The sequence below is a fragment of the Perognathus longimembris genome, chromosome 9 (assembly GCF_023159225.1).
Source record: "Perognathus longimembris pacificus isolate PPM17 chromosome 9, ASM2315922v1, whole genome shotgun sequence".
NCBI classification, from domain to species: domain Eukaryota; kingdom Metazoa; phylum Chordata; class Mammalia; order Rodentia; family Heteromyidae; genus Perognathus; species Perognathus longimembris.
Window position 1 is genome coordinate 7,757,882 of NC_063169.1, and position 27,371 is coordinate 7,785,252.

Consider the following 27,371-nt stretch of genomic DNA (forward strand, 5'->3'; position numbering starts at 1 on the left):
GGACTTTCCTGCCTGGGCTGGTTTTGAACACGGATTCTTAGATCTCAGCCTCCTGTGTAGTTAAGATTATAGGCATGAGCCACTAGCACCCGACTCACACTTTTAGATTTTTAGAAGATTAGGTTCATCGTGAGCAGAGGGAGAGCGAGATGTCATATAAGAGCTAGGCCTTCAGTTCCGGGAAGACTTACAGGAAGAGAGTTAAGGAGGAAGACAGAAGCTCCAGAGACGGCCCCAGACTTGCCCAGGTGATCTGGGATGGCCAGCTGCTCTGTACGCTTGGCTCGGCTTGCGTGTGGTGGAGAAGCCCGTGTGTCAGGTGGAGAAGCCCGTGTGTCAGGTGCACTCTGTGCCGCAGTGGAAATTCTGGTGGGAATTTGATAGTCGGTAACACCTTCCACGGGGCCCCGGGTTTGTTATCAACAGTGCTTGGCCGTCATTCCATGCTGCTCTCTTTCTCTCATACAAATATGACCCACTCATACCTAATGATGTTACATCTTACTGTTTATTTATATACAAATAAACCTATCTATAGTTATAATGTGTACTTATATATAAAATAGCTATAAAATATATACTTACACATTTATATATAATTTTTGAGGGTGCCAGTATGGATGTTTGAACTCAGCCTCACGTTAAACTCAAGGCTGGTGTGCTACCAATTTGAGCCACAGTTCTGCTTCTGGTTTTTGGCTAGTTAATAGTGATAAGAATCTCACAGACTTTTCTGCCCCGGCTGGCTCAGATCATAGCCTCCTCAGTATCTAGGACCACAGGCACCAATGACCAGAAAAAAATTTAATGCAAAAATAATACATATTTATATGTTACTTGGGTAAGAAAGAAAAAATTGTATACATTTTCATCATCTATAAATAACTTTGAATAGTTCAGTGTATTTTCCAAGGTTTATCTTTCAGAATAACTTAGATATCACAGCCACAAAACCAGCACTTTATTGAAGATATAGTTTTATATCTAATTATTATTTCTGTGCAATTTCCTAAGATATGAATAAACCATAGCTTACTTAAAAGCCCGTCATTTAATTTGTTTTTAATGCTGTAGAATTTGGAATCCAAACTTTTGCCAATAAATTTCTAGTTGTACTTCTTATTACAATTTAAGGATAGTCTCAGAAGTTGTGATTAATAGATTCAAATGAGTAGCTTTGGTGTGTGTGTGTGTGTGTGTGTGTGTGTACTGAGGCTTGAACTCAGGACCTCAGTGTCATTTTCTAGCTTTGTCCACTCAAGGCTGGCACTCTACCACTTGAGCCACAGCGCCACTTCTGGCTTTTGGACGGTTAGTTGGAGATTTGAGTCTCACAGACTTTTCCACCCGCGCTGGCTTCAAATCATCATCTTAGATCTCAGCCTCCTGAGTAGCTAGAATTGCAGACATGAGTTCCCGGTGCTCAGCCCAAATTTTCATTCTGTAAAGCTGTTGACGTCGTCAGCTTCTTTGGAGAAGAAACCCCTGCCTTGTTCCATTCACTATTCAAAGCCTTCTTTTCACAGCTACAGGCATGCACTCTTCTAACCACTATGGGGAGACAGCATTTGCAGCCACAGGCATTACAAAGTATGACAAGCTTTGGAACAAAACGAGGCAAAGCCCTGATTCTGCAGAGGGTTGTAACTGTCGGTTGCATGCTGAGTGGTGTTAGCCATCTAAGTCTAACCTCCTCCCTGCAGATCTGATCACATGGAAATGAGTTCAGCTACATTTTGGCCAGCCCCAGAGACTGCTGTCCTTTCTATGAATGCACAATACAGGCCACAGAGGTCTCCAAGCCTCTGTGGCTCAGTCCGTGGTAAACATTTTGTTTACCTGGCTTCACACCCTTGACTTTCACTTGGACCAACCTGAAAGTTCAAGGACGCCAGAACTGCCAACTTCTGCATAGCTGCTTCCCCAAACCATCAATCTCTCGCTGGCAAGAGAAGGAGACGAAACCTCCCCTCGCCCCAATGTCACCCGAGAAGATGATGAATCCTTCCTTGCCTCCCAGCCAAGCACGGTGACGTCATTTCCCGGCTAATGTAAACGTAGGGCTCGGCGTTCTCCCTGTTTCCTAATTTGGGGAATCCGATTCTTCACGCCCTGGGCAGCACATTTCCTCCATTGACTAACTGAGCCAATTTCTTCTAAAAACTCATGCCAAGAGCCTACCCATTCACTTTCAAACACCTTCCATTTTTATTTAAAAATTCTCTCTCTCTCTCTCCCTCTCTCTCTCTCTACCTACCTATTTATCTCTCCAGTGTTCACTTTCTTGGTCAGCATTGGTGTCCTATCAAATAAAAGTTACAAGTAACCCCCGAGAAAGTAGCATATTATTCCCAGGAGCTGTTTATTCAACCCCCTTTCGCCCCCAAAAGATATCATTAACGCACAGATTTAGTAGGGGCAAGTCTATAAACTTGAGTGTTATTAAGAGCTTATACACATTTTTAACTAAAACAAAGTTTAAGTGTACCCAGGAGAAAAGGCAGGAATTGGTTTTAAACTTTAAAAAGTATATTAAAAAAAAAAAGTTCTCTTATTTGTCTTTTATGAAACACTGGTAATAAATTTTCAGTCTGTAGAAATCAGTTACAGTATACATTTATCACCTTGATTTTTAATTAGCAACAAGCATTTCCAATGGAAACTGTGGCTTATCCTACGTGTTAACTTGAGTCAAAAACAGATGCTTCAAATCTCAGAACTGTGGAGGAGGCCAAAGTCATCTACAGAAACTGAGGGGAGGGGGAGCTGATACTACCATGACCGTTGATTGAGTGGGGGTCAGCCTTCAACTAGAGAATTACAGACTGAGCTTTATTTTCCAAACTCAGATTTTAAATCCCCACACAATGAAAGCCGGTGGCTAATTGTCTAAGGAAAGAAGAAATCGTGGATTTTGCAAACTGAAAGAGGCTCATTATTTTTGCATTTTAGGTTTTGATCAAGGAAACATTGGGAAGACCTTAGTTTTGCAATGGTGCCTCAAGATTTTTGCAGAACACCTTCAGCTAAACACTCAGAACAAGCTCCATGTATTAAATATTTATCTTAAAAGCAATAAGCTGGGCACTGATGGCTCACATCAGTAATCCACTCTACTTAGGAGGTGGAGATTTGAGGATCTTGGTTTAAAGCCAGCCCAGGCAGGAAAGTCTGTGAGACTCTTCTCTCGAATTAACTCCAATGATTTTACTTTAATTATCTCCAGTTACTCAAGGCTTGGCATTAAGCCATAGGTCTGCTTACAGTTTTTTGCGCAAGGGACAGTTCCACTTCTGGCCTTTCGGTGGTTAATTAGAGATCAAGAGTCTCACAGCCTTTCCTGCCCAGGCTGACTTCAAACTGTGATCCTCAGATCTCAGCCTCCCAAGTAACTAGGAGTACAGGCATGAGCCCCCAAGCTTTCACCCTCTTTGCATAACGCACAGATTCCTCATGCTATGTTGCTTGCCTCACATCTAGGCATCTACATGTTGGATGAAATAGATTACCTCTACATTTCCTTGTAGTCCTAGCATTTTCACATTAAGTGGAACCATAGACATACTGCAAACGAGCCATTTAACCTCTCTACATGTCAGCTTTATTTGAATATGGGGGATATAATAAGAACCGCTGCCCACCCCTGGAGCTTTATGGGGACGGCATGAAATGAGCAGTGGAGGCAGCTGAGGGCGGATTCCCGCGGGCCGGAGCGTGGATGCCGTGTTGCCAACAAAGGCGAATGACAGGGAGTGTGATGGCTGTAACTCCACAGTGGCCTTCCCAAGCCAAGCCAGTGCTGAGCTGCCGTTCTTCCCTTCCAAATGAAACACCGCTCCTGATTCAAGATATCAACTACGCCGGGTGCTGGTGGCTCATGCCTGCAATCCTAGCTACTCACGATGCTGAGATCTGAGGGTCCCCATTCAAAGCCAGCCCAGGAAGAAGAATCTAAGAGTCTTACCTACAATTACCCAACAAAGAATTGGAAGTGGAGAGTGTGTCTCAACCGGTAGAGAGCTGTCCCTGAGCAGAAAAGTTAAACAAGAGTGCCAGGACCTGAGTTTATACTGGCATACCAAAAAGAAAGAAGGAAGGAAGGAAGGAAGGAAGGAAGGAAGGAAGGAAGGAAGGAAGGAAGGAAGGAAGGAAGGAAGGAAGGAAGGAGAGAGAGAGAAAGAAAGAAAGAAAGAAAGAAAGAAAGGAAGGAAGGAAGGAAGGAAGGAAGGAAGGAAGGAAGGAAGGAAGAAAGGAAGGAAGGGAGGGAGGGAGGGAAGGAAGAAAGGAAAGAGAGAAAGAGAGAAAGAAAGGAAGAGGGGGGAAAAGAAAATCAAGGTGGCTTCTGGCATCTCACTTGTAATCCTAGCTACTCAGGAGGCTGAGCTCTGAGGATCACAGTTCAAAGCCAGCTTAGGCAGAAAAGGTTGAAAGACTGTTGTCTCCAATTAACCACCTAAAAACCAGAAGTGGAACACTAATCTTGAGCAAAAAACAAACAAAATCTCAGGGACAGCGCTTAGGCCTTGAGTTCAAGCGCATGCCTGGCCCTCCTCACCCCCAAATCAACTATGCCCCATTAATTTTCAGATATACTTTGCTTGCTTGATACTAAAGCAGTTGGATGAAAGGCAGCCAATTTGAAGTGGTGTTCTTCGAGTTGTTTCCCCATTGATGGAAGCAGCTATGCATGGGTGATGTGTGTACGCTTTCATCGTGTATAATGCACTGGTGAAGTACATGATCCGTGTTGTGTTAGTCTCGTTACACACAAATAAGTAGGGGCACGACTCAAGTGGTAGATCACCAGCCTGGCAAGCTCCAGGCCCCCAGGCCTTCTCTCAAAAGACCACAAATACCCAATTTAGCAGGCTCCCTTAGACATTAGCCACATACATGCCCACAAAGGACTCCACAGCATTGTTCTGTCATCATTGTCCTCACCTTGCAAGGCTGTTCTAGAACCATCCACCACTTGTCACACACTAGCTCAGCTCCTCAGGTACACACTTCTTACATTGGATTGTTTTATGAATAGTGAAGTGGGAATACACTTGTCCCAGTAGGTGGCTGGCCTGTATTTGTCAAAAGATGTGTTGGCAAGTTAAATCTGACTTACACATACTATTACTTTGTATATTTATAGAACGTTATTTTAATTTTCACTTAGTAATAACTTAGGCAACAAAACCAGAAAATTTAAACAATTTTTGTGACCTTCTTGAAATTTGTTTTATTGAGATTATTTTCCCCCTTATTCTCCCTGGATGTTTTACTTTTTGTGTACCTGCAGTAGCAGCCAATTTTATTTGCCTATGCGTGACTTACTTGAAAACAGGGACCCTATTTAACTAACACTCAATATAGTGCCTAGAACTGAGTTAAACTTTTCTTTTTCTTTTTCTTTTTCTTTTTTTTTTTTTTTTTTGCCAGTCCTGGGGCTTGGACTCAGGGCCTGAGCACTGTCCCTGGCTTCTTTTTTTGCTCTGCCACTTGAGCCACAGCGCCCCTTCTGGCCGTTTTCTGTATATGTGGTGCTGGGGAATCGAACCCAGGGCTTCAAGTATACAAGGCAAAAGCTCTTGCCACTAGGCCATATCCCCAGCCCCTGAGTTAAACTTTTAAATAGAGAGTAAATGTTAAATCTCCATATCCCTATGAGCATGGGACATGGCTTGTGCTATACCTTAAGAGACAAAAAATGTGAGGTTTCACACTCTAATATTGACTGTGTCTGTGTGCTGTCTACTTGTTTTCCTCTGAAACATTTGGGAATTTAGATTTCCTCATCTCCCCAAATCCGGAGGGATTATTATCATGGAGGACCTGATGTTATGAGGCTCTAAGTGAGAATTCAGAGACTAGAGACCCATTGGGGCGATTTGGATCCCGAGAAGCTTTAATATGTCCTCAAAAACAACTTTGGGTTCATTTTTATGCTTGAGTTAAGTGTATCTTCAACTTCGCAATCAGAGGATTATAGAATAAAGAAGGAAAGCAAATGTCCCAGGGTGGATATATTGGATCTCTGACTAGTCTTTCTCTACAACATGAAGACCGGATGTGCGGTGGACTTTGCACCCTAGCTCTGTGACAAGATGGCACCGCAGCGCTGCGTCTTGTACAGCTTTACTCTTTCCACATAACCTGTGATGAACCATGAGTCCATTTTGACTATTCCCTGCCCAGAAGAATCCACGGGAGCCTGGGCTGGTGCTCACATCTGGAATCCTAGCGCCCCAGGAGACTGAGCTGAGAGGCAGAGCAGCACAAAGCCATGATCTGAACTTGAGGACAATGAAGCTGTCTGTCTTCCCAGCCTCTGGGCCATAAGACACACAGGAATCACTGCCAAACACGATCACTTGGCCTTTTCTCTTAAGGGTGGCACTCTACTAATTGAGACACAGCTCTACGTCTGGTTTTGTGTTGGTTAATTGGAGATAATCTGAGATAATCTCTCCAACTTGTCTGCCCCAGCTGGCTTTGAACCATGATTCTCAGGTCTCAGCCTCCTGAGCAGCTAGGATGACAGGCGTGAGCCACCAGCCCTCCAACATCCTTCTTTTTAATACATGAATTCATGAGCTTTCTAGCTTACCCTCAGGGGGGAAAAAAGGACAAGTTAGTAATTTTCCACCTTAAATGTACAAACTGAGGCAAAACGCAAGCAGTTAATTTTCTTGAAATATCCACACTTAGCTTTTAATGCCTTTGGAATGCGCAGTTCATCTCTTAGCCAACATTGCTGATGACTAATTCTTGATCCCGATGACACTTCTCCCTCAGTTCAAATATTTTCTCTGCAAATCAGGAAGAAGCCTGGCTTGTGTGCAGCCTCAGAGCACACGCGAGCCGTCTTCAAGGTCACCGTTTGTTTGGACATGCGTGTCTCTGACATCATCTCTCTGGACTCTATTTGGAGGGGTACCTCATAGCAAAGCACAGAGCGATCCCTGATTATCAACCCATTAGTAACCATTACGGAAATATCACAGATGCTTGGGCCAAGAGGATTGCAGAAATGAGGGCTGCAAGGAAGATGAGAAAGCCAGTATCTTTAGGAACTAAGCTTGACTTCTAATAAAAGAAAGGCATTCAAGAACAAAACATTGACTGCAGCTCACAATCAAGCTTGCTTTCCTGACAAGGGCTGTTTGTTTTACATTTGTCCATCCAGGACTTAAATATTTGCTCCCTAGCCAAATTGTCACATACTTCCAAAATACAAACAAGTTCCTTCTACATTTATTCTCCTCCTTCTCCAGGCTCTTCTGGGGCCTTGAAACAGAAATGTGACTTAGACCCAGCCAGAGTGCTCTGGACTGAATTTTGGGGGCTTAATGTCCTTTCTTCTTATCCAGCCCATGAGAGGGTTCAAAAAGAGAAAGCAGCAGTGTTCTTCTACTCGGAAGAGGCCATGCTAAGCTGATGTTTGTCTTTCAAAGGACCGTCTGTAATCTTCTACTTGGCAATGCAGGGACATTTCTCTGAACTGCTTCTGACTATAAGGAAAAAGTAGGAGCAGGGAGTTGAGGCTGAGGAGTTGCTTGGCCCTTCGGCAGTGCTGTGCTATAGCCCATTGGCCCTGGTCACAGGGGCTGCCTGGTTTGACTCTGTCCGGGTAGCTTGAAATTGGCCATGTTGGAGGATGTACAGCAGGAAATCGGCAAATGCCACTGTGCAGAGATCGTCCTCTTTGTGCCTTCTTCCCTCTCCTTCCTCCTCCTCCTTCTCCTCATCCTCTTCTTTTTCTTCTTCCCCCTCCTCCCCCTCCTCCTCTTCTCTTCCTCCTTATCTTCTCATTCCCCTCCTCATTGTCATTGTTATCTCCCCTCCTCCTCCTCTACCCCTCCTTCTCCTCCTCTTTTCTTCCCTCCTCTTCCCTTTCTCCCCCCTCTTCTCCTTTTTCTGTTCTTCCTCTTTCTCCCCCTCTTCTCCTACTTCCTCCTACTCATCTTCTTTTTCTCCCTTTCTTCCCCTCTTCTTTCTTCCTCCTCTCTCCTGCTGCTCCTCCTCCTGCTGGAGTCCTATAAAACATCACTAAACTCATAGCATCCTGTCCGCACAATGTGACAACCCCAAATGAGTAAGGAGGACGAATTCTCTCCACCTGTGTCAGCATCACAAGGCAGCGTGGGACCCGGGCTTGATCTGTGCCCTCATATTCATGAACAACCCTAGTGTAAAGAACACTAGCAGGTGGCACAGCTTGCTTTCTCCCTCTGTCTTAACGGCTGCCCCCATCAGACACCTGCAGGCACAAGTGCAGGGGCTTCTGGGAGCCGAAGAGCATCAAGATTTCTGACTTGACCGTTGCTTTTCGTGCATGGGAACTTTGCGGGAGTGTCTGGGAGCGGGAGGAGGTCTGTATCTTCCTGAGATTTGCTTTGATGACATCTCAGCAGCTTCAGTGGTGGCAGGACAGGAATCGGTGGCAACTTGACAGAAGAGCTAGAGGCCAGAGGATGGAAGAATGCTTCATAGCAGCTGTCAGGACAACACTAAGAAGCTTGGCTACTTGCTTTTACCCTGGAAGACTTCTAGAAGCAGCTGAGTGAGGATCTTTGACGAAAGCCTATTTGGCATGGGTGGAAAAGTAGGTTTCAAAGCTACATTTTTACTTCCAGGTTACCATATTCTAGAAAATCTTATTTTTAAGTTCCCATTCTGTCAAATGGCAGTGGCACAAAACTGGATCCGGATTGAGTCCGATATGACTAAATTAAGCCCCCAAATGGTTTTCCCACTCATTTATTGTCCAAGACAAAAATAGGAAAGAATCGCCAGTGAATTAACTTTGCCCCTGGGGAGAAGTGAACAAAATTTTAGGGGCATCCAAACTTCCATTGATGTAATTTTCTTCTTCAAAAGTCAACAGCTGGCCAGGTGTTAGTAGCACACACCTGAAATCCCAGCTCTTCAAGAGGCTACGATGTGAGGATCATGGTTCAGAACCAGCCGGGGGGGGGGTGGGGGGGAGTCCATGAGACTCTTACCTCCAATTAATCAGCAAAAAGTTACAAGTGGAGGTGTGACTCAAGTGGTAGGGTACCAGCCTGGAGCCAAAAAAGCCAAGCAAGACCTTGAGAGCCTGAGTTCAAGACTCAGTACCACTGGCTTTCTTGCTTGGGCTGGCTTTGTGCCATAGCCTTAGTTCTCAGCCTCTTGAATAGCTCATATTACTGGCACACACCATTTTGAACAATAAATTATAGTGGCCACAGAAGGTTCATTCTAGAATTTTCTTTTCAATGATATATTCACAGGTAAGGCATGGTATTTGTAAATATTCAGGTAACAAAATTAACTCAAATACTGGGATTGTGTTGGTGAAAGCAAAATGATCTATCAAGCACAGAGTAAAATTAGCTTATATTCTAAGTGAAATCTAGAAATAAACGGAAAACACTTCAATCTGTGGCTTTGGCTCGGGCTTTGGCACAAGCAAAACACCTGCTCTTTATAATCCTTAGAAGAGAAACCATTTTTACACAATTCACATGTGTCAACATCATTCACACAGGGCGATAGAAGTGGTTTTTTTTTAAGTTTTTATTGTTATATTGAAGGAGTTGTACAAAGGAGTTACAATTTCAAAAGTCAGGTAATGAGTACAGTGCTTCTTGGGGAACATCACCCCTTCCTTGCTTCTCCCGTCTTCCCGCTCCTAACCCTCAAGTTGTGTAGTTCATTTTTTACAGTGTATATTGAATGCGATGACTGCATTTGATCACCCTTCTTCCCTCCATTCCCCCTTTTCCCACCCCCAAAAGAGGGGGGGAGGGAAACAAAGCAAAGGAAAAAATATGTTATCGTTTCTTGGAATTTATTTTGATATATACTATTTTAGATGTTCCAAGGAGTTACACCTTTAGTTATAACTCTGCTATATATGTGCTCCTTTAGTCAGTTTGTTTGTGTATAAACACAGAGCCCTGTATAGTTATCATGTATGTTTGTATATTAGATCTAGCTTCCACATATGAGAGAAAACATGCACCATTTGTCTCTCCGACGTTGGCTTACCTCACTTAATATGATTTGTCCTAAGTCCATCAATTTCCCTGAAAGAGACATAGTGTTATTTTTTTCTAATGGATGAGTGAAATTCCATTGTGTATAATACCTCATTTTATTGATGCACTCATCCATTATAGGTCACCTGGCTGTTTCCATAACTTGGCTATTGTGAATTAGTGCAGCAATGAACATGGATGTGCATGTATCTTTACTGTATCCTGATTTGTATTGTACTGGATAGATGCCCAAGAATGGTATGGCTGGATTATAGGGAAATTGTGTTTCTATGTTTAGTTTTTTGAGAAATCTCCTAACTGCCCAATGGAAGTGATTTTTAAATAATATCCCTCTTGTCTACTGAGGTTTATAATTTTGGGGGTTTTGTGTTGTGTGTGCATGCACACAGATACACACATTCACAGACACACAAATGCCTGTTCTGGGGCTTGAACTCAGGATCCAGGAGCTGTCCCTTGGCTTTTTTGCTCAAGACACTCTACCACTTGAACCACACCTCTGCATCCAGGTTTCTCCTGGTTAATTGGAGATGGGAGACCCCAGGTTGTCTCTTGAGTCTGGCTTTGAATCAAGATCCTCAGATCTCAGGCCCTTGAATAGCTGGCATTTCAGGCAGGTGCCACTGGTACCCGGCTAGGTTTCTGTCTTCCCTGTTTCTTCTCTTTTCTTTTATTGTTACCAGCTACAGGGCACATTCCCGCACAGAAGAAATGCAGGAAAGGACATGGGGTAACTAGGCCTGTTAGCTCAGTCACATCCAAAGTCTGCCGTGACAGGCTGGTTCTGCCTTGGACAGCTGGCTGTACTCAGGTGGGTGGGCAGGGTAAACCTTTTGATTGCAGGCTGTACCACACCTTCACTCTGGCTTGTCAGTGGCCTAGTAAATCTTCATCCTTGGCCACCAGGGTCATTTAAAAAAGAGAATACAGATGAGTGAAGGCAAACACTAACTCTTAGAAAAGCGATTCTGTTTGCGCCATGCGGCTGGTGAGTCACCAGGTCTACCGAGAACAGAGGTGCTCAGAAAACAAGAGCTAGAAGGCAAAGGGACACCCTCCCTGGTGACAAATTTGGAAAATGTTCACTTGGAGCATTTTTGTTGGCTTGAATGGCAATCGATGAAAATAAGATGGCAACAAAATAAGAAGGTAGTGTCGAATTACTTGGGAAACTGTTTTTTCTCATGGCTACATGAGAAACAGACTTTACTATTTATGTATGTCTTACTTTTTTAGGCACTAAAAATCATAGGAATATAGCCAACATTAAAAATAACCTGCTCTGTCCCTTCTGGATGTGTAGCTACACAATGTCCCTTGACCTTCCTCTACCCGCCTCACTCCCAGTCTTTAGCTACCATGGATACCACTAAAGCTCACTATGTTTTCCCTTGATATGAAAGATAGAAATGAGGGATGACAATAAATAAGAACAAAAAAAAGGAAATGAGGGATGAAAATACAAACTCAGTGTCACTTCTTAGAGTGTGCAATTTGCCCACGTTAACCTGTGCATTAATTCTAAGTTAATTCTGTGTGTTTTGTGACACAGAATATATATCTGGCTAGCTGGGCACCGGTAGCTCATGCCTGTAATCTTAGCTATTCAGGAGGCTGAGAGTTGAGGATTATGGTTCAAAGTCAGCCCGGGAAAGGAAAGTCTATGAGACTCGTCTCCAGTTAACCACCAGGAAACCAGAAGTGACACTGTGGCTCAAATGGTAGACCACTACCGACAGCAGCCAGGCCCAGAGTTCACGCCCCATGACTGACAAAAATAAATAAATATCTGGCTATGTTATTCTCCACTATGTGTGTGTGTGTGTGTGTGTGTGTGTGTGTGTGTGTGTGTGTGTATACATGCGTGTGCACATGAACTTGGGGCTTTAAGGTTTTCCTTGGTTCAGGCTGGTGCTAAGAATCTTGAGGATTTGTTTGATCTCAAACTGTGATCCTCAGATCCCAGCCTCCTGAGTAGCTAGGATTACAGGCGTGAGCACCAACACTGTCCACTCTGTCCCAGAAATGACCTTGTGTAGAAGACTGGGCGTGGGGCCTACTTCGAGGGAGCTGCTGCTGGAGCACAATGTGATCATTGGCATCTTTTGCTTCTTTTTTTGTACTGGTTCTAGGACTTGAACTCAGGGCCTGGATGCTATTTCCTCTGTTCCACTCAAAGCGAATGCTCTACCATTTGAGGCACAGCTCCATTTCTGGCTTCTTGGTGACTGATTGGATATGAGTCTCGCCTGCTCAGGCTGGCTTTGAATTGTGATCCTCAGATCTCAGCCTCCTGAGTAGCTAGGAATACAGGCCTGAGCTACTGGTTCCTGGCTTGGCATCTTATTTTTATAATTCCAGGGGAAAGGATTAAGAGAAGAGCATGGGTGGGAAGTAAGAGGGTACGGGGGAGCATAGAGAGCAATGGAGAGCTTTGGAGCTGAGTTTCTATTCTATCCAAGCAAGCTCCTTGTCCGCCTCCTCTGAGAGACACTGGAGCCCTTTTATTACCATTGTCCTCGAAAGTCCCCATGCTCTGCTTGCTTCCAGAAGTATCTACTGTATTATTTTTGCAGCAAGTACAGAGCTGAGACTTAAAGGAAAACTTTTCCTAAGTGGCCTGAACTTTCTCTAGTACCTTATGGTATATAAAACCTATTACCAGTTTTGGATTTCAAAGTTGAGGCACCCCACAAAGCTGAGGGACGATCTGATTTCCTTACAAGTGAGTCAGCATTAGTTCTTCGTATTCCTTCCTCTAACCTCCTCCAGCACAGAAAACCTAACCTGGATAATTCCTGATGAATTCAGTATTATCTGCTAACGTTCGCCAGGTATGCCTTCGTCTTCAACCAAATCAGAATTCCGCTTTGGTGTTTGTTTTCTCCCCCCAAGCTCTCCCCCACGTTTTGGGGTGTCCCATGGTTCTGTTGCAGGGGGAGTTCATACCCTGACTCCATTCACTACAACAGACTTGAGTTAGTCTGTTCGGTTCAGAGACCCTCTAGGGCTTTGAAAGGAAAGGCATTCACAGGGCCCCTGAGCGCAGCTGGCATGCGGGGCGCAACGAGAGGTCACGACATCACGGTGGGGTGCAGATGGGTGGGCAGGCCAGCACTTCCCCTGTTCCCTTGACAGCCTGCCATGGTGGCGTCACCCAAATCACCGTCTGTCTGTCTGTGGAGGCTGACATGGCGCTCGCTCGGGATTGTCTCATGTTGCTTGAAAAGGCAGTAACATCGCTTCGGAATACTCGCTCGCTAAAGACAGAACGTGTGTGTTCCGACATGAAGTTTTCCACAGCTGTCTTTATAGAATTATTAGTCCACCCAGAAAGTAGAATTAATGAAAAATTAGTTCCGTTCCTATCCAGTAGTCATAACGATTATAATTGTTACATTCCTGAAGTCTCATTGTGTGTGTGTGTGTGTGTGTGTGTGTGTGTGTTTGCCAGTGACTAGGGTTCTTACTTGGCTTTTTTGCTCATAGCTGGTTCTCTACCATTTGAGCCACACACCAGTCCAGCCCTAAGTGAGTTTTCTAGTTTAAACAGGTGACAATGGCTCAGGCCTATAATCAGGAGGTTGCGATCTGAGGATCTCGGTTCAAAGCCAGCTTGGCAGGAAAGTCCACCCCCCAAAAAATGCCACAAGTGGAGCTCTGGCTCAAATGGTAAAGCACCAGCCTTGAGTAGAACTGCTAAGGGAGAGTGCTCTGGCCCTGAGTTCAAGTCCCCAGTGCCAGCCTCCAAAATAAAAATGAAGAAAAAAATTTTAAAAATCAAAATTCAAGATCGCCAGGGGGAAATTCCTTTGCAGCTTCTTTGAAAACCTGCCCCACGGAGCTCAAAGGCAAGCCGAAGGACTGATGGGGTGAGACTGTGGTCTTGGAATGGAAAGGCATTATGTGAATAGAAATCAGGGAAGAAAGTCTGTTGGGGTAGTAAGGTTTTCTAGTAGATCTTGTGTTTGAGGTTGCTGAGTGGTTGAATCTCCTAAACTTATTTCAGCCCCGTGAGAGGTGATTGTGATTCACGTGTATTGTAGTAGAACCCAGTACCTGCTTCACTGGTTGGTTGGCAGTGTTTCGTGAGATTGTGGCTGCTGTCTTTGGCATGGTATATGAAGAGCTCTTCCATGAAGGTCAGCAATTATTATTGCTATGGAGAACAAAGGTAATATTTAAGAAAAATTCAGCAGTCTACAGTGCTTATCTTTCTGGCTGCAGAAATTTTCTGGGCTTGTTTTGTCAATGACAGGAAAACAACAGATTCTTATTCAATTCTGAGACTAGGCCTTTTTAGGAGTGATGAAAAGCAGGAAAGCATGCGTGTCCTAAGAGTCTGGCTGTTTTCCAGATGCCTAGCAACTTTAATTAAACAAAATGGCAACATCCTCTTTGCTACAGTACTATCAGCATGGTCCAGTACTGTCCAAATGTCTGAAGAAGAGGTGGGGAATTGACCGGGCAACTAGAGATTATAATCACATAAGCTTGTAGATCTTACACTTTTTTCCTTTTTTGCCAGTCCTGGGCCTTGGACTCAGGGCCTGAGCACTGTCCCTGGCTTCATTTTGCTCAAGGCTAGCACTCTGCCACTTGAGCCACAGCGCCCCTTCTGGCCTTTTCTGTTTATGTGGTGCTGAGGACTTTACCATTAAGTCACATTCCCAGCCCAAAGATCTTACTTTTTAAGTAATCAGTGGTTATTGATATACTGTGTCTACTCATCACTAGATGTAATAATAGCATAAACGTTTAAACTCAGAGCTTTGTGCTTGCTAGGCGACTGCTCTATTACTTGACCACACCGCCAGCCTTTTATTTTCCAATAGGTTCTTTTTGTCTTTTTTGGTCTGGATAGGCCTGGACTGTGATCCTCTTGCCTATGCTGCCCAAACAACTGGGACCTCAGATGAGCACGACTAAGCGTGGCTTCTTCATTGAGCTTCATGTGTTCTCAAGGTCTTCAAACCACGGTCTTCCCGTCTCTACCTCTCAAGTAGCTTGGACTACAGGCAAGACCTACCGTACCTGGCCATGATTTCTGTTAAGACAGAAATAAAACCCTGTCGTGGGTGCAGAAATCCAAGAGGTATAATGTCACCTCCAGACAGGATGGCCACAGACAATAAGGAGACTCCTGAGTACACTTGGGCCCAAGTCCCCCCTGTCGCCTTGGAGAGTTGGGCCTCAGTTTCCCGAAGGAGCAGGCAGGCGGTTTGCAGTGGGGCGCAGGCCAAGGCGAGGGGCAGGGATTCTTAGTGAGGAGCCCCAGGCTCCCGCCGGAGGAACCCGGGTTGCATCTGCCTGTGGCACCCATGTTGGGTGATCGGGGGCTGGGGCGCCCTGCTGCCCGGTGGGTGAGCGCGCGGCTGGTGTGGGGCTTGAGTCAGACGCGCCGTCCATTCGCTTTCCAGTCTCCCCGACAGTGTGGACATCGCTCATCTGAGGTTATTTACCTCCTGTGTTCCTACATGTCTTTATTGCTCTGTGTGTGTGTGTGTTAAACATTTTTTTTATTATTATTTTTTAAGCCCGGCGCCAGAGGCTTACGTCTGTAGACCTAGCTGAGATCTGAGGATCCCAGTTCAAAGCCAGCCTGGGCAGGAAAGTCTGTGAGACTCTTATCTTCGATTAACCACCAGAACACTGCAAGTGGCGCTGTGGCTCAAGTGGTAGAGCGCTAGCCTTGAGCTGAAGAGCTCAGGCACAGCGCCCAGGCCCAGAGTTCAAGCCCCACGACCATACCCCCCCCCCATTATCTTTAAGTAGTTGTACAAAGGAGTTAACATTGAACAAAGCGCTTTTTGAGTACAATGCATCTTGACCAGTGTGGCCCCCCTGCAACATTCTCACCCCCTTCAACCCTCCCCCTGCCTTACTTTTCTTAATTTTGTGATAAATTTCACACTCAAGACTGGCGCTCGACCTCTTGAGTCACATTTCCACTTCTGGCTTTTTGTTGGTTAATTGGGGATAAGAGTCTTCAGAGCTTTTCTGCCTGGTTTGGACTTGAACCTTGATCCTCAGATCTCAGCCTCCTTAGTAGCTAGGATTATAGGTGTGAGCCACTGGTGCTTTCTTCTTCTCCCTTTCCATCTCTTCTCCTTCTCTTCTTCCTCTTTTCCTCCTCCTCCTCCTCCTCCTCTTCCCCCTCCCCCTCCTCCCCCTCCCCCTCCTCCTCCTACCCCCCTCCTCCTCCTCCTTCTCCTCCTCCTCCTCCTCCTCCTCCTCCTCCTCCTCCTCCTCCTCCTCCTCCTCCTCCTCCTCCTCCTCCTCCACCTCCTCCTCCTTCTCTTTTTCCACTTTCTAGGGGAGATTGGAAATAAACACAAGTATTTAGTGCATCAAATTTCTCACTAAGTATAGGTGTTATTTTAATTTTTTAATCTTATTTTTTTAGTGTTAAGCATTTCTCCAAATGTCACCAATTGCTTTTGGTGCAAAGGTATCTAAATCATCTTGATTGTAATTATATTTACATCTAGTCATATTTATCAAAACCCATAAGTTCTGGAAGTCTCTATCCCACCACATAAAATGGCACACACTCAAGTAATGAAATAATGCCTATTAATTCTTATTTTGATGATATAAAAATCTTATAACCTCTCCTCAGAGACTATATGTTTGGGAAAGTATGTGTTTATAAATGTAAGCAAGTACACTGTGTCATGTGGTTAATGGAGAGAGCAAGTGTCTGGTATTGCTGAGGAAAGAAGATGGTGGTTTCTGAAATAGTCTAAGGACACCTAAAATGAGCCAGGGAGGAATAGGCTCATAGGAGAGAAATTTGTGACCCAATATGTATCAAACCTAATATGTAGCAGTGAAACAAAGAAAAGCAGCATAAAGGTTTTGGAGTTAAGGCTAGAAATAAAAAGTTTTTGCAATGGAGGATCTTGAATACTAACAGAAGGACAAGGCAGGGCAGCCACAGAAGACTTTATGATTAAAAGATTTAATCATGCAAGCAAGGTTACCCTACATTGCACGACTCTATCATTAACAGGAGTTTAAATCTGAAGTTGTGCATTTGTTCATATTCAGAATACTAATAAAGTTTTTTAATTTTGTGACAATCCCTTGTCCTATTTTCTTGTTGTTTTTTCTTCTTGTTTTTTCTGTGAAAGTTTTATAGGTCTGATATCACCCTTGAAGGAAAGTAAACAGAGCTTCATAAAAAACTTCACCAGAGTTTTAGGTTGAGGTAGAATAATATTTTTCTATTGTGCCAGTTATGTTTTCTTTGGTCTTTTGATTTCAACATAAGTACAGTGACTTTGAGAGAACTGTCTTTCGTTAATTCTACCATTTTGTGAAATTATTAAAAGGAATTTTAAACTCATCCAGCGTGGTACATCCTAATAGAATGAATATTTTAAATAAACAAATCATTTAACATGACTTGTATAAATATGATAAAAAAGAACTAGAGAATTGTTAAATTAAAAAAAAGTATGGCAAGCCTAGGAACATTTCTTAGCAGTATATGCAGTTAGAGTGAATGATGATGTCATGAAAAACACTTGAATATTTATACCTAGACCTAACCAAAAAAAATCAGATACACACAGGAAATCATTTGGTGTCGACTGAGAACAGAGTAGGTATGACTTGCCTTCTCCATCTTAAAATGCACTAATGACAGGTATTTTCTTCTGCTTCTACTTTTTTTTAACCTTTTTATTTTATTTATTATTATTATTATTTATTATTATTATTTTCTTTTTTTTTTTTTTGCCAGTCCTGGGCCTTGGACTCAGGGCCTGAGCACTGTCCCTGGCTTCTTCCCGCTCAAGTCTAGCACTCTGCCACTTGAGCCACAGCGCCACTTCTGGCCATTTTCTGTATATGTGGTGCTGGGGAATCGAACCCAGGGCCTCATGAGTACGAGGCGGGCACTCTTGCCACTAGGCCATATCCCCAGCCCCTGCTTCGACTTTTTGATGCTCTGGATATTATCATTCATGCCTAAAAGAAAGAATGAAGGTAACTCTGTGATAATGACTTGGAATCTCTGTTTGCCACTGGCCTTTCTGTAATGTTGCATCATCTACTTGCTATGTCTTATCCTTTTTTCTAATAATTCTGTAATTTTAAAATAGAAAATAGTAGTATATCCACACACACTTTTTGTAATGTGGCTTCACATCCTGTGTACAGATAGGCTCTTGAAATTAGGGAGGAGAAAATAAAATGGGAGAGACAGAGATTGGAGACGAGACGTTGATAAGCACAGTAAAGATGCCAAAATCTAATTTATACGGGCAAGTTTTTGTTGGTGGGAAGAGAGAGTACTTTGACCAACATTGAATCATAACAGGAAAGGAGCAATCTGATATGGAGCAACTGCAGGAGCCTGAGAACTAGGGAGAGTTCAAGGTTAAGAAAGGGAAGAGCCAAAGAAACTTGGAAACTAGGCTGGTATCTAATTGCCATAGATTTTTTTCTTTGTATTTATTTCCTTTTTCACTCATTCAAATGCTCTAGAAATCCTTGTCAGTTCAGCATAAATAAGTCTGAAGTGCTTGCACTTTCTGACCTCCTTGAGATTACTCATCTCATAGAATGCTCTGGTAACTGCCCAAAGTGGGAGGATAGGGAGAAAAGAAGCGAGATGACCATAAATAAAAGAAAGAGGTGTAGAATAGCAGTGCTGGTTCCTTTGCTTCGCTCCAGGCTAGCCAGCAAATGCCATGCAGAGTTCTGTTGATGGATACCGAGGAAGGAAAAGTAGACCTGTGTCATGAACTAAGAGAAGAATCTCTTTCCCAAATAACACTGATTTTTGTTTTAAGTTATAAAACCTGATATGAGGGGGCTGGGGATATGGCCTAGTGGCAAGAGTGCTTGCCTCCTATACATAAGCCCTGGGTTCGATTCCCCAGCACCACATATACAGAAAATGGCCAGAAGTGGCGCTGTGGCTCAAGTGGCAGAGTGCTAGCCTTGAGCAAGAAGAAGCCAGGGACAGTGCTCAGGCCCTGAGTCCAAGGCCCAGGACTGGCAAAAAAAAACAACAAAAACTTGATATGAGGGACTGGGGACTGGGAATATAGCCTAGTGGTAGAGGGCTTGCCTTCATATACATAAAGCCCTGGGTTCAATTGCTCAGCACCACATATATAGAAAAGGCCAGAAGTGGCACTGTGGCTCAAGTAGTAGAGTGCTAGCCTTGAGCAAGAAGAAGCCAGGGACAGTGCTCAGGCCCTGAGTCCAAGGCCCAGGACTGGAAAAAAACAAAACAAAACAAAACAACAACAACAAAAAACTTTATATGACTTTTCTATTTATGGTACCTTTTTCTCAGGGATAATCTTCTTCAAGGACATACACTGAGATGCACAAAGGCATTTTTGGCTTCTTTTTGTTTAGCAGTACTTGGGACCTTGACCTTGCTAGATAGGTGTTCTACCACTTGAGCCATGCCAGTGCTCCTTTCTGCCAGGGCCAGCTTGGATCATCAGCCTTCCAGTCTCTGCCTTCTGAGTAGCTGGGAGTGGAGACATGAACCACTTGCTTGGCCCCTGTTGCCTTCTTTCAAACAGTTTATCTTCTCAGAGAAGGAGACGCATTAGAACATATTGGCATAGGCAGGTCTCCCTGAGTAGAATTTCAGGGCTTCAACAAATAGGAGAGAGAATTGAAAACTGGGATTACATTAAGCTAAAAAGTTTCTACACAGAATTAGTCAAAGCAAAAAAAGACAGAGAATATCTTTGCCAGCTATATTTCAGACAAGGTCCTGATACCAGATATATAGGGAACTCAAAAAACTATACCTCCAAAGAATCAACAACCCAATTACTTAGTAAGTGGGCAAAAGAGCTAAGTAGATACTTCTCAGAGGTAAAAATAGCCAATAAACACATAAAGAAATTCTCAATATGTCTGGCCATAAAGGAAATACAAATCAAAATAATTCTGAAATCTTATGTCACTCCAGTTAGAATGGCAATCATCAAGAATATAAACAATAACCAATGCAGGCAAGGATTGGAAGGGGGGAGGAACCCTATTACATTGTTGATTGGAATAGAAACTACTACAAGCACTATGGAAGGCAGTTTGGAGATTCCTTAGAAAGGTAAATGTAGAACTACCCTTCTGATTCAGCAAGACCACTCTTGGACATTTATCTGAAAGATTACAAGTCAGGATGCAATAAAGACACCTGTGCACCCATGTTCATTGCTGCACTGGCATGGAAACAGACTAGATACCCTACAATGGATGAATAGATAAAGAAAATATAATATATACATATATATACACACATACATGTAATACAATTCTATATATGCAGAGGAACTTATATATGTATCACATACAATGGAATTATATATACACATACATTTATCTGTATATGTGTATACACACAATGGAACCTCACTCATCTATTAGGAAGGGGAAATGGATGAATTTGGAAAAAAATTTATCTGAAGTAGGTCAGGCTTAGTGAAATGAAGGAATATGGGTTCTCTCCTATGTGGAAGTTAGATCTGAATTATAAACATACATTAAAACATGTATGGGGGCCATATGCAGACATACACAAACAAATGGATTAAAGTTTCATATATGCAGGGGAGGATTTCAATAGTACATTCTTTGAACAATGAACTTAACAATGAATTTAATTTAGCAAAAACGAATACCAGGAGTAAAACACGTTTGTCAGGGGAGTGAGGAAAAGGGGAGGAGGGCAGATAAATGGAGAGAGGAAGGGGGGAGTGAATTCATTCATAGTATTCAGTGCACACATGCAAGAATGCACATATGTGAAAATGGAACCAGGTGACTTGAGGGGCCAGGTGGGGCTGGGAGAGATGGGGGAGAACCATGGAGGGGCAACGCGGATCAAGAGGCAGTGTGCTCACACGCTGACACGTGGAATTCAAACTCCTTTGTACAACTACTTAAAGACATATATATATATGTGTGTGTGTGTGTGTGTGTGTATATATATATATATATATATATATATTTTTTTTTTTTTTTTTTTGCCAGTCCTGGGGCTTGAACTCAGGGCCTGGGCTCTGTCCCTGAGCCTCTCTGTGCTCAAGGCTAGCACTTTTCCCCCTGAACCACAGCGCCACTTCTGGCTTTTTCTGTTTATGTGGTACTGTGGAATTGAACCTAGGCTTAAGTGGCAGAGTGCTAGCCTTGAGCAAAAAGAAGCTCCGGACAGTGCTCAGACCTTGAGTTCAAGCCCCAGGACTGGCAAAAAAAAAAAAAAGGAAAAATATTTCTTTTTTTAACCCAAACTATAGCTATGTAAAGGACTATTAAAAAGCACCAATGTTTCATGCCTGTAATCCTGTCTACTCAGGAGGTGGAGAGATCTGAGGATCTCTATTGAAAAACCAGCTCCGGCAGGCATGTCTAGGACACTCCTATTTCCCATTAATCACTAAATAAGCCAAAAGTCCAGCTCTTGGCTCAAGTGGTAGAGTACTAGCCTCATGGGGAAAAAAATTTTAAAAAGCCCAGGGGCAGCATTCAAGTCTTGAGGTCAAGCCTCAGGACCGGCACCAAAAAAGAAAGAAAGAAAGAAAGAAAGAAGCCTATTGAGTGTCAGCTGTATTTCCCGATACCTGCCTAACAGTCCCGCAGGCCCAATAGCCTGGATTTAGCCAGCTCTGCTTAAATGTTTACTTTTGTGCAGCTCCCAGCTTCTTAACACAATAAGTGTGTAATGCTCGCTGTTCAGACTTTGCATCCTGTTTTTGGACTTTGTACTCTTAATAACTGAGCAGATTTTTTTCCCCCTTAAGGTTTCTGAATGATTCATTATTTTAGAAATTGTGCAGCAGGCAACTGGTACTTAACAAAGTATTGTTGCTTAGTAACCTGATTTCAATCACTTTGGGAGATGTGTGTGTGTGTGTGTGTGTGTGTGTGTGTGTGTGTGTGTAGGTTATCTATGTGGATTTCATAAATTCTATATAATATGAAGTAGAAAAAAAAACTTGTCTCAGTGAATATTTGCAAATTCTTCTTGATCCTCTGATTTCCAGCGTGTTCCCCTTTGGGTTTGTTTGTATTTACAATCATAGAGAAGCCCAGAGAGATGTTTGAGATCAGACATGCATTCTCAAGTCCTAGCTCTTCTGTTCTCTTGGAGTAGCTATGCGGTGTAGGAAAATACACTGAATCTTATTCAATCTCATTGGTCTCATCATTAAACCTAAGAACAATAGCCACTACTTCCAGGGTAGCCATGTGCTTCAGACATTGCATAACACCTAACAGTCAGTAATAACCAGAATAAATAAAAGACAGTATGCATCTTACCAAATGTGACGGAGTGGAAGGGAGTCGTGGGCACGCCATTTCCTCTCCATAAAATAGGAGAAAGTAGGCCAGGCATTGGTGGCTCACACCGGTAATCACGGCTCCTCAGGAGGCTGAGATCTCGGTTCAAAGCCAGGTTGGCCATGAATGTCCAATGAGACTCGTATGTCCAATTAACTACCAAAAAGCTGGAAGTGGAGCTGTGGCTAGAGTGGTAGAGTGCTAGCCTTGAGTGAAAAAGCCAAGCAACAAGATGAGGTCCTGAGTTCGAGCTCCAGCAGCAGTGCGCGCGCGCGTGCACACACACACACACAGGATACATAATTCAGATACAAATACTGTTTTTGATTAAGGCTGTGTTTAAGTTTATAACATTATCTTCTGATTTTATGGGCTTTGGGAACTATTGCCTGAGATTTTTGATGAACTCATGAGCTAAGTTCAGGTTGTCAAATTTATGATTTTATTATGATTCTTAGGATCTTATCAAGACAAGTCTATCAACCAAAAGGAATGCACGTGGGTATGGCGTTGCAGAGAATGATAGTCCTGTTTGGGAAGCCCTCGTGTCTGTGATGTTCAGCAGGTCACGAGCTGCATCAGAAACTCTCTCCGTCACTTGTGTTTCTTTGGTTCATTTGTCTTGAGGCTTCAGTGAGCCTACGGATAAGTTGTGATGAGATTCAGGAGGCCTGCTCCGAAGTGCTCTGGTTTCCATCAGAAGGGAAGAGCCAGTCTTTGTTCAGCAAGGAAACACAAAGGGGCTTAGAGGTTGAGAGGTTATCATGGCTGAACCGGAAGCAGGTGTCAGCAAGTGGAACCCGGCTTCCGCTGATGCTGTCTATGGCTAGCGTGTTCCAGGAAAGTCCACGCGCACCCCAAAGGGGCCACTTGGCTAGAAGGGCTTACTTGACAAATGGGAGCAGGAATGTTAGCGTTCACGATTTGCTGCAAGAATTGAATCCTCACTGTCCGAAAGGAAATATTATGCTGTGTTTATTTTTCCATTCTAAGACTTTTTTCTTTTGAACTATTTTGTTTAATGATCTTTAAGTAGCTTTACAAAGGGATTTCAATTCAACATGTCAGTTTATAAGTACAATACCTCGATTAGTGTCATCCCTTCCCTCATTCTCCTGCTAAACCTAACATTTTAAAAAGCTTTCCTCCCTCCCTGTTCCTTCCTCCCCTCCTTCCTTCCTTCCTTCCTTCCTTCCTTCCTTCCTTCCTTCCTTCCTTCCTTCCTTCCTTCCTTCCTTCCTTCCTTTTTTTTCCTTCCTTCTTCCCTTTTTCCTTTTTCCTTTCTTTCTGTGCCAGTACTGAGGCTTGAACTCAGAGCTAGGATAACCTCCCTTAGCATTTTTGCTCAAGGCTAGCATCTTACCACTCAAGCCATAGCTCCACTTCCAGCTATTTTGGTGGTTAATTGGAGATAAATATCTCACAAATGTTACTGCCCAGGCTGGCTTTGAACTGAGAGCCACAGATCTCAGCCTCTTGAGTAGTAGCTAGGATTACAGGCGTGAGCCACCTATAGCCAGCCTTTTCTCAAAGATTTTAATAACACATTCATGAAAGGTCCAGGAGTGCTAACTGTGGCGTGAGCTTTTGGTTTGCCTTTATTGTAAAGTTGCTCAATTTCTATGTATGGGTGGCAGAATTGTTTGAATTCTTTTCCTGATTTTTGCCTCTTGCATGTGTTCTAGGTGGGAATGAGGTCCAGACACCAAGCGGATGACAGTTCCTCCAATGGGCACATCTGCCCAAAGCCCTCCATCCTCAGCAATGAGAAGGACAAACGACTCTCTGAAGACACGAAAAAGAACACATCCAACAGGAAGGAGGAAGACGTCATGGCTTCGGGAACTGTCAAACGACATCTCAAGACATCTGGAGCAAGTGACCGCAAGCCTAAGAAATCTCTGGAGTTATCTAGAGAAGATCTTATCCAGCTCCTCAGTATAATGGAAGGGGAATTGCAGGTAGAGTCCAGCATTTTCAGCTCTTGATTTTCTAATTCCTAAGCTAAAACAAAACAAAACCATAAGTCTAGCTCCCTCAGTGGACAGGGAACTTCTTTAGGGAAAAAGGCTGTCTTCCTCGCTCCTTTCTAAATCCCCACTACCTGCTACTCAGTTCGTACTGAATACATAGTTGTTCAATAAATGATGCATGAACAGAAATGGAGTTCAACGTCAAGCTTCTCTAGAAGATGAAACTTCCTCACACTCGGATTTTATAATCCAATACAGATTTCTGCACTTAGGTGATCAGTGAGGCAATCTAACTTTGACATTAACTGTGGTTGAAAACTGTTATTTTTGCTTTTTTCTACAAGGCAGAGTTATAGAGAGAGAGAGGGAGAGAGAGGAGGGAGAGAAAAGGGAAGCAGAGGTGAGGAAGAGAAAGGCTTCATTGGCACTGGCATCACTGCCCGGTGGTACCTTATTTTTGCAGTTTTCTGCAGTGTCATAGGAGTTGAGATGAACAGCCATCTGCAGAGCATTGCCACTTCTTAACAGTTCCCCAAGACATTTTTGAATCCATGAACTCAATAAAATGTGGGTGTCATTCTATAGGTTTTCAAGATGAAGCAGATGAGGCCCAGAATTGATGTGCTTTGTCTGCATCTCGTCCCGGCCTACTTATTAACTCTTGGTCCCCTGATCTTTCGTGGCTCACCTCACCACCCTCCCCTAGTGGCCCCGAGCCCAGCCTATTCTGGGCTGATCCTTTTGGTTTTTTTTAGCTTTAGACATTCGCGACAACTTAAAAGTGGAGTTGTCATTTCCCTTTTTGTTAGGTTTTCACTCGCATAAGCCTCTAAGGGAACACTAGCAATTGCAAGAAAGGAAACCTTCATTGACTTCCTGCCTGTTAACATCAGTGAAGTAATCTGCAACTTACCCTAGTTAGGGTAGGCATCTCTGCTCCTATTCTCATTGGTGTGTTCCTGTACAGAGGAAGCTTCTGGAGGATAGAGGGAGATCTGAAACCTATAAAACTCAGGTTGGAAAACATAAGCCAATGTGATTTGCCATTTATAGACTGAAGAATAGCACATTGCATGTCTCAGAGAAAGATGAAATTTTCTAGAGTGCTAACATTCCTAAAAATACCTCCATCAGTCCAAGAACTGAGGTTGGTGGGGTTTTTCTTCTATTAATATTTATTGCATATATAGGCAGAATTACTCCAACTTTTTAAGGCACCCCCAGCCAACAGCTATCAGTGTGCTTATCAGTGAAAGGAAGCACAGAAATGCATCCACAGCAACTTTGCTCATTTCTTTCTCGCCTCCCTCAGAAGCTGCTTTCTCTAGAAGGCAGGGCTGTTGCATGGTGGTGAACTCTGTAAGGTATTTATAATTCACATGGTTTTTTAGATATATAGTGGGACTGGGCCCAATTCCAGATCCTGAGTATCAAAATCAAAGCTCACATATGGGGAAAGTTGAAATAAGTAGCTGTGAGCCTCCAAGGAAGCATGTTTTGCTTTGCAATGGATCTTAGGAGCACAGCGACCTGCTTCCTGTGCATTGCTAAGCAGTCAGAAGTCAGCCAGAAGCGTCCCATGTCACTCGTGAGGGCAGGTGGGTGAAGGGGAAGAGAAATGAAGGATCTGGAATTTTAACTATTCCTTGGTGAATTAATTTGCAAAGCAAAGAATCTGTTGTGTGTATTTGCAGATTCAGGTTTTGCAATATCAGATTGTGTGTGTGTGTGTGTGTGTGTGTGTGTGTGTGTGTGTCTGTCTGTCTGTCTGTCTGTGTCTGTGCCCATCCTGGGGCTTGAACTTACGACCCTGGGTGCTGTCTCTGAGCTTTTTTGCTCAAGGCTAGTGCTCCACCACTTGAGCCATAGCTCCACTTTTGGCTTTGTTTTGTGTGGCTCATTGGAAATAAGAATCTCACAGACTTTCCCACCCGAGCTGGCTTCAAACCATGAGCCTCGGACCTCAGCTTCGTGAGTTGCTAGGATTACAGGCGTGAGCCCCCAGGCCCAGTATGGGATTTGTATAAAATGAGAGTTGGTATATTTAAGATGTAGATGTGTGTTTTGGTAGAAGCATGGTCACCTTGAAAGTGATCGTATTAGCAAATGGGAGCACGCTAGGGAAAACAGGCTACGCTTGACAGAAGGGTGATGTGACAAAGATGAAGCAGATGAGGCCTCTGCTGGTGGGTCAGGCCTGCGACCCTAGCGCCCCGGGAGGCTGAGAGCCCAGGGTCCCCGGGAAGCCAGTGCGCGAAGAAAAGTTCCAGCTGACCTGTAAAAACCCGGAAGTGGAGGTGTGGCTCACGTGGCACGAGTCCCTGAGTTCAAGTCCCAGTACTCACACACACACACACACACACACACACACACACTCACTCACACACACGTCTTCCTGAAAGGTCGTTTCCTTTCTCTCCAGCTTCCTGGCCACCTGTGGTCATCGAATACCTCTCCTGATACATCACTTACATGCCAGGAATGACCAGGGCGTGGCATTATTATTATTGTTGTTGTTGTTATTGGCCTCTGAGCTCCTCTGTATGCAGTTGGTGAAAAGGTACAATGTTTCGGGAAGAGGACAGAAGATGCCTTTGGCGGCAGGATGACGGAAGGACTCGGGGCTCCTGGGCTGGGGAGGGGCAGGGACGTGACCTGCGTGTGCGTGCTCACCTGCTCACACCGCGGGCTCCTGTGCACGCGGGGCAGTCGTGTGGTTGTGTGCCGGCTCAGCCTGGAGGGACCCATCCATAGGGCAGTGGGGTGGGGTGGTGACAGACCCTCCCCCCCACCCCCCCACCTCCCGCGGGTTCGCCTGCAGGAGGTCGGCCTTGGAAGTGACTTGGTGAAAAGGAGCAGTACACCACCCTCCAGCCACCTTCCCTAAATTTAAAACAGGAAAGGAGGAGCAGGTGGAGGCGCCTCTGAGATTTCCACGCCCCTTTTCTTCTCAGACTCCTTTTTGATCTCTCTCATTCTATGCAGGTTCATGTACAATAGTGTGTGTGTGTGTGTGTGTGTGTGTGTGTGTGTGTGT

At 43.9% G+C, this 27,371-nt stretch overlaps 1 protein-coding gene across 3 annotated transcripts in view; it reads left to right on the forward strand.

The window, feature by feature from the left end:
* The window catches only part of Filip1 (filamin A interacting protein 1), a 175,066-nt gene that overhangs the window by 67,250 nt on the left and 80,445 nt on the right, over positions 1 to 27,371 (forward strand). For all 3 annotated transcript variants that reach the window (XM_048353677.1, XM_048353675.1, XM_048353676.1), the window contains exon 2: positions 24,047 to 24,322. In XM_048353677.1, the coding sequence (XP_048209634.1) occupies positions 24,047 to 24,322 (276 nt within the window). The remainder of the gene's footprint in view (positions 1 to 24,046; positions 24,323 to 27,371) is intronic.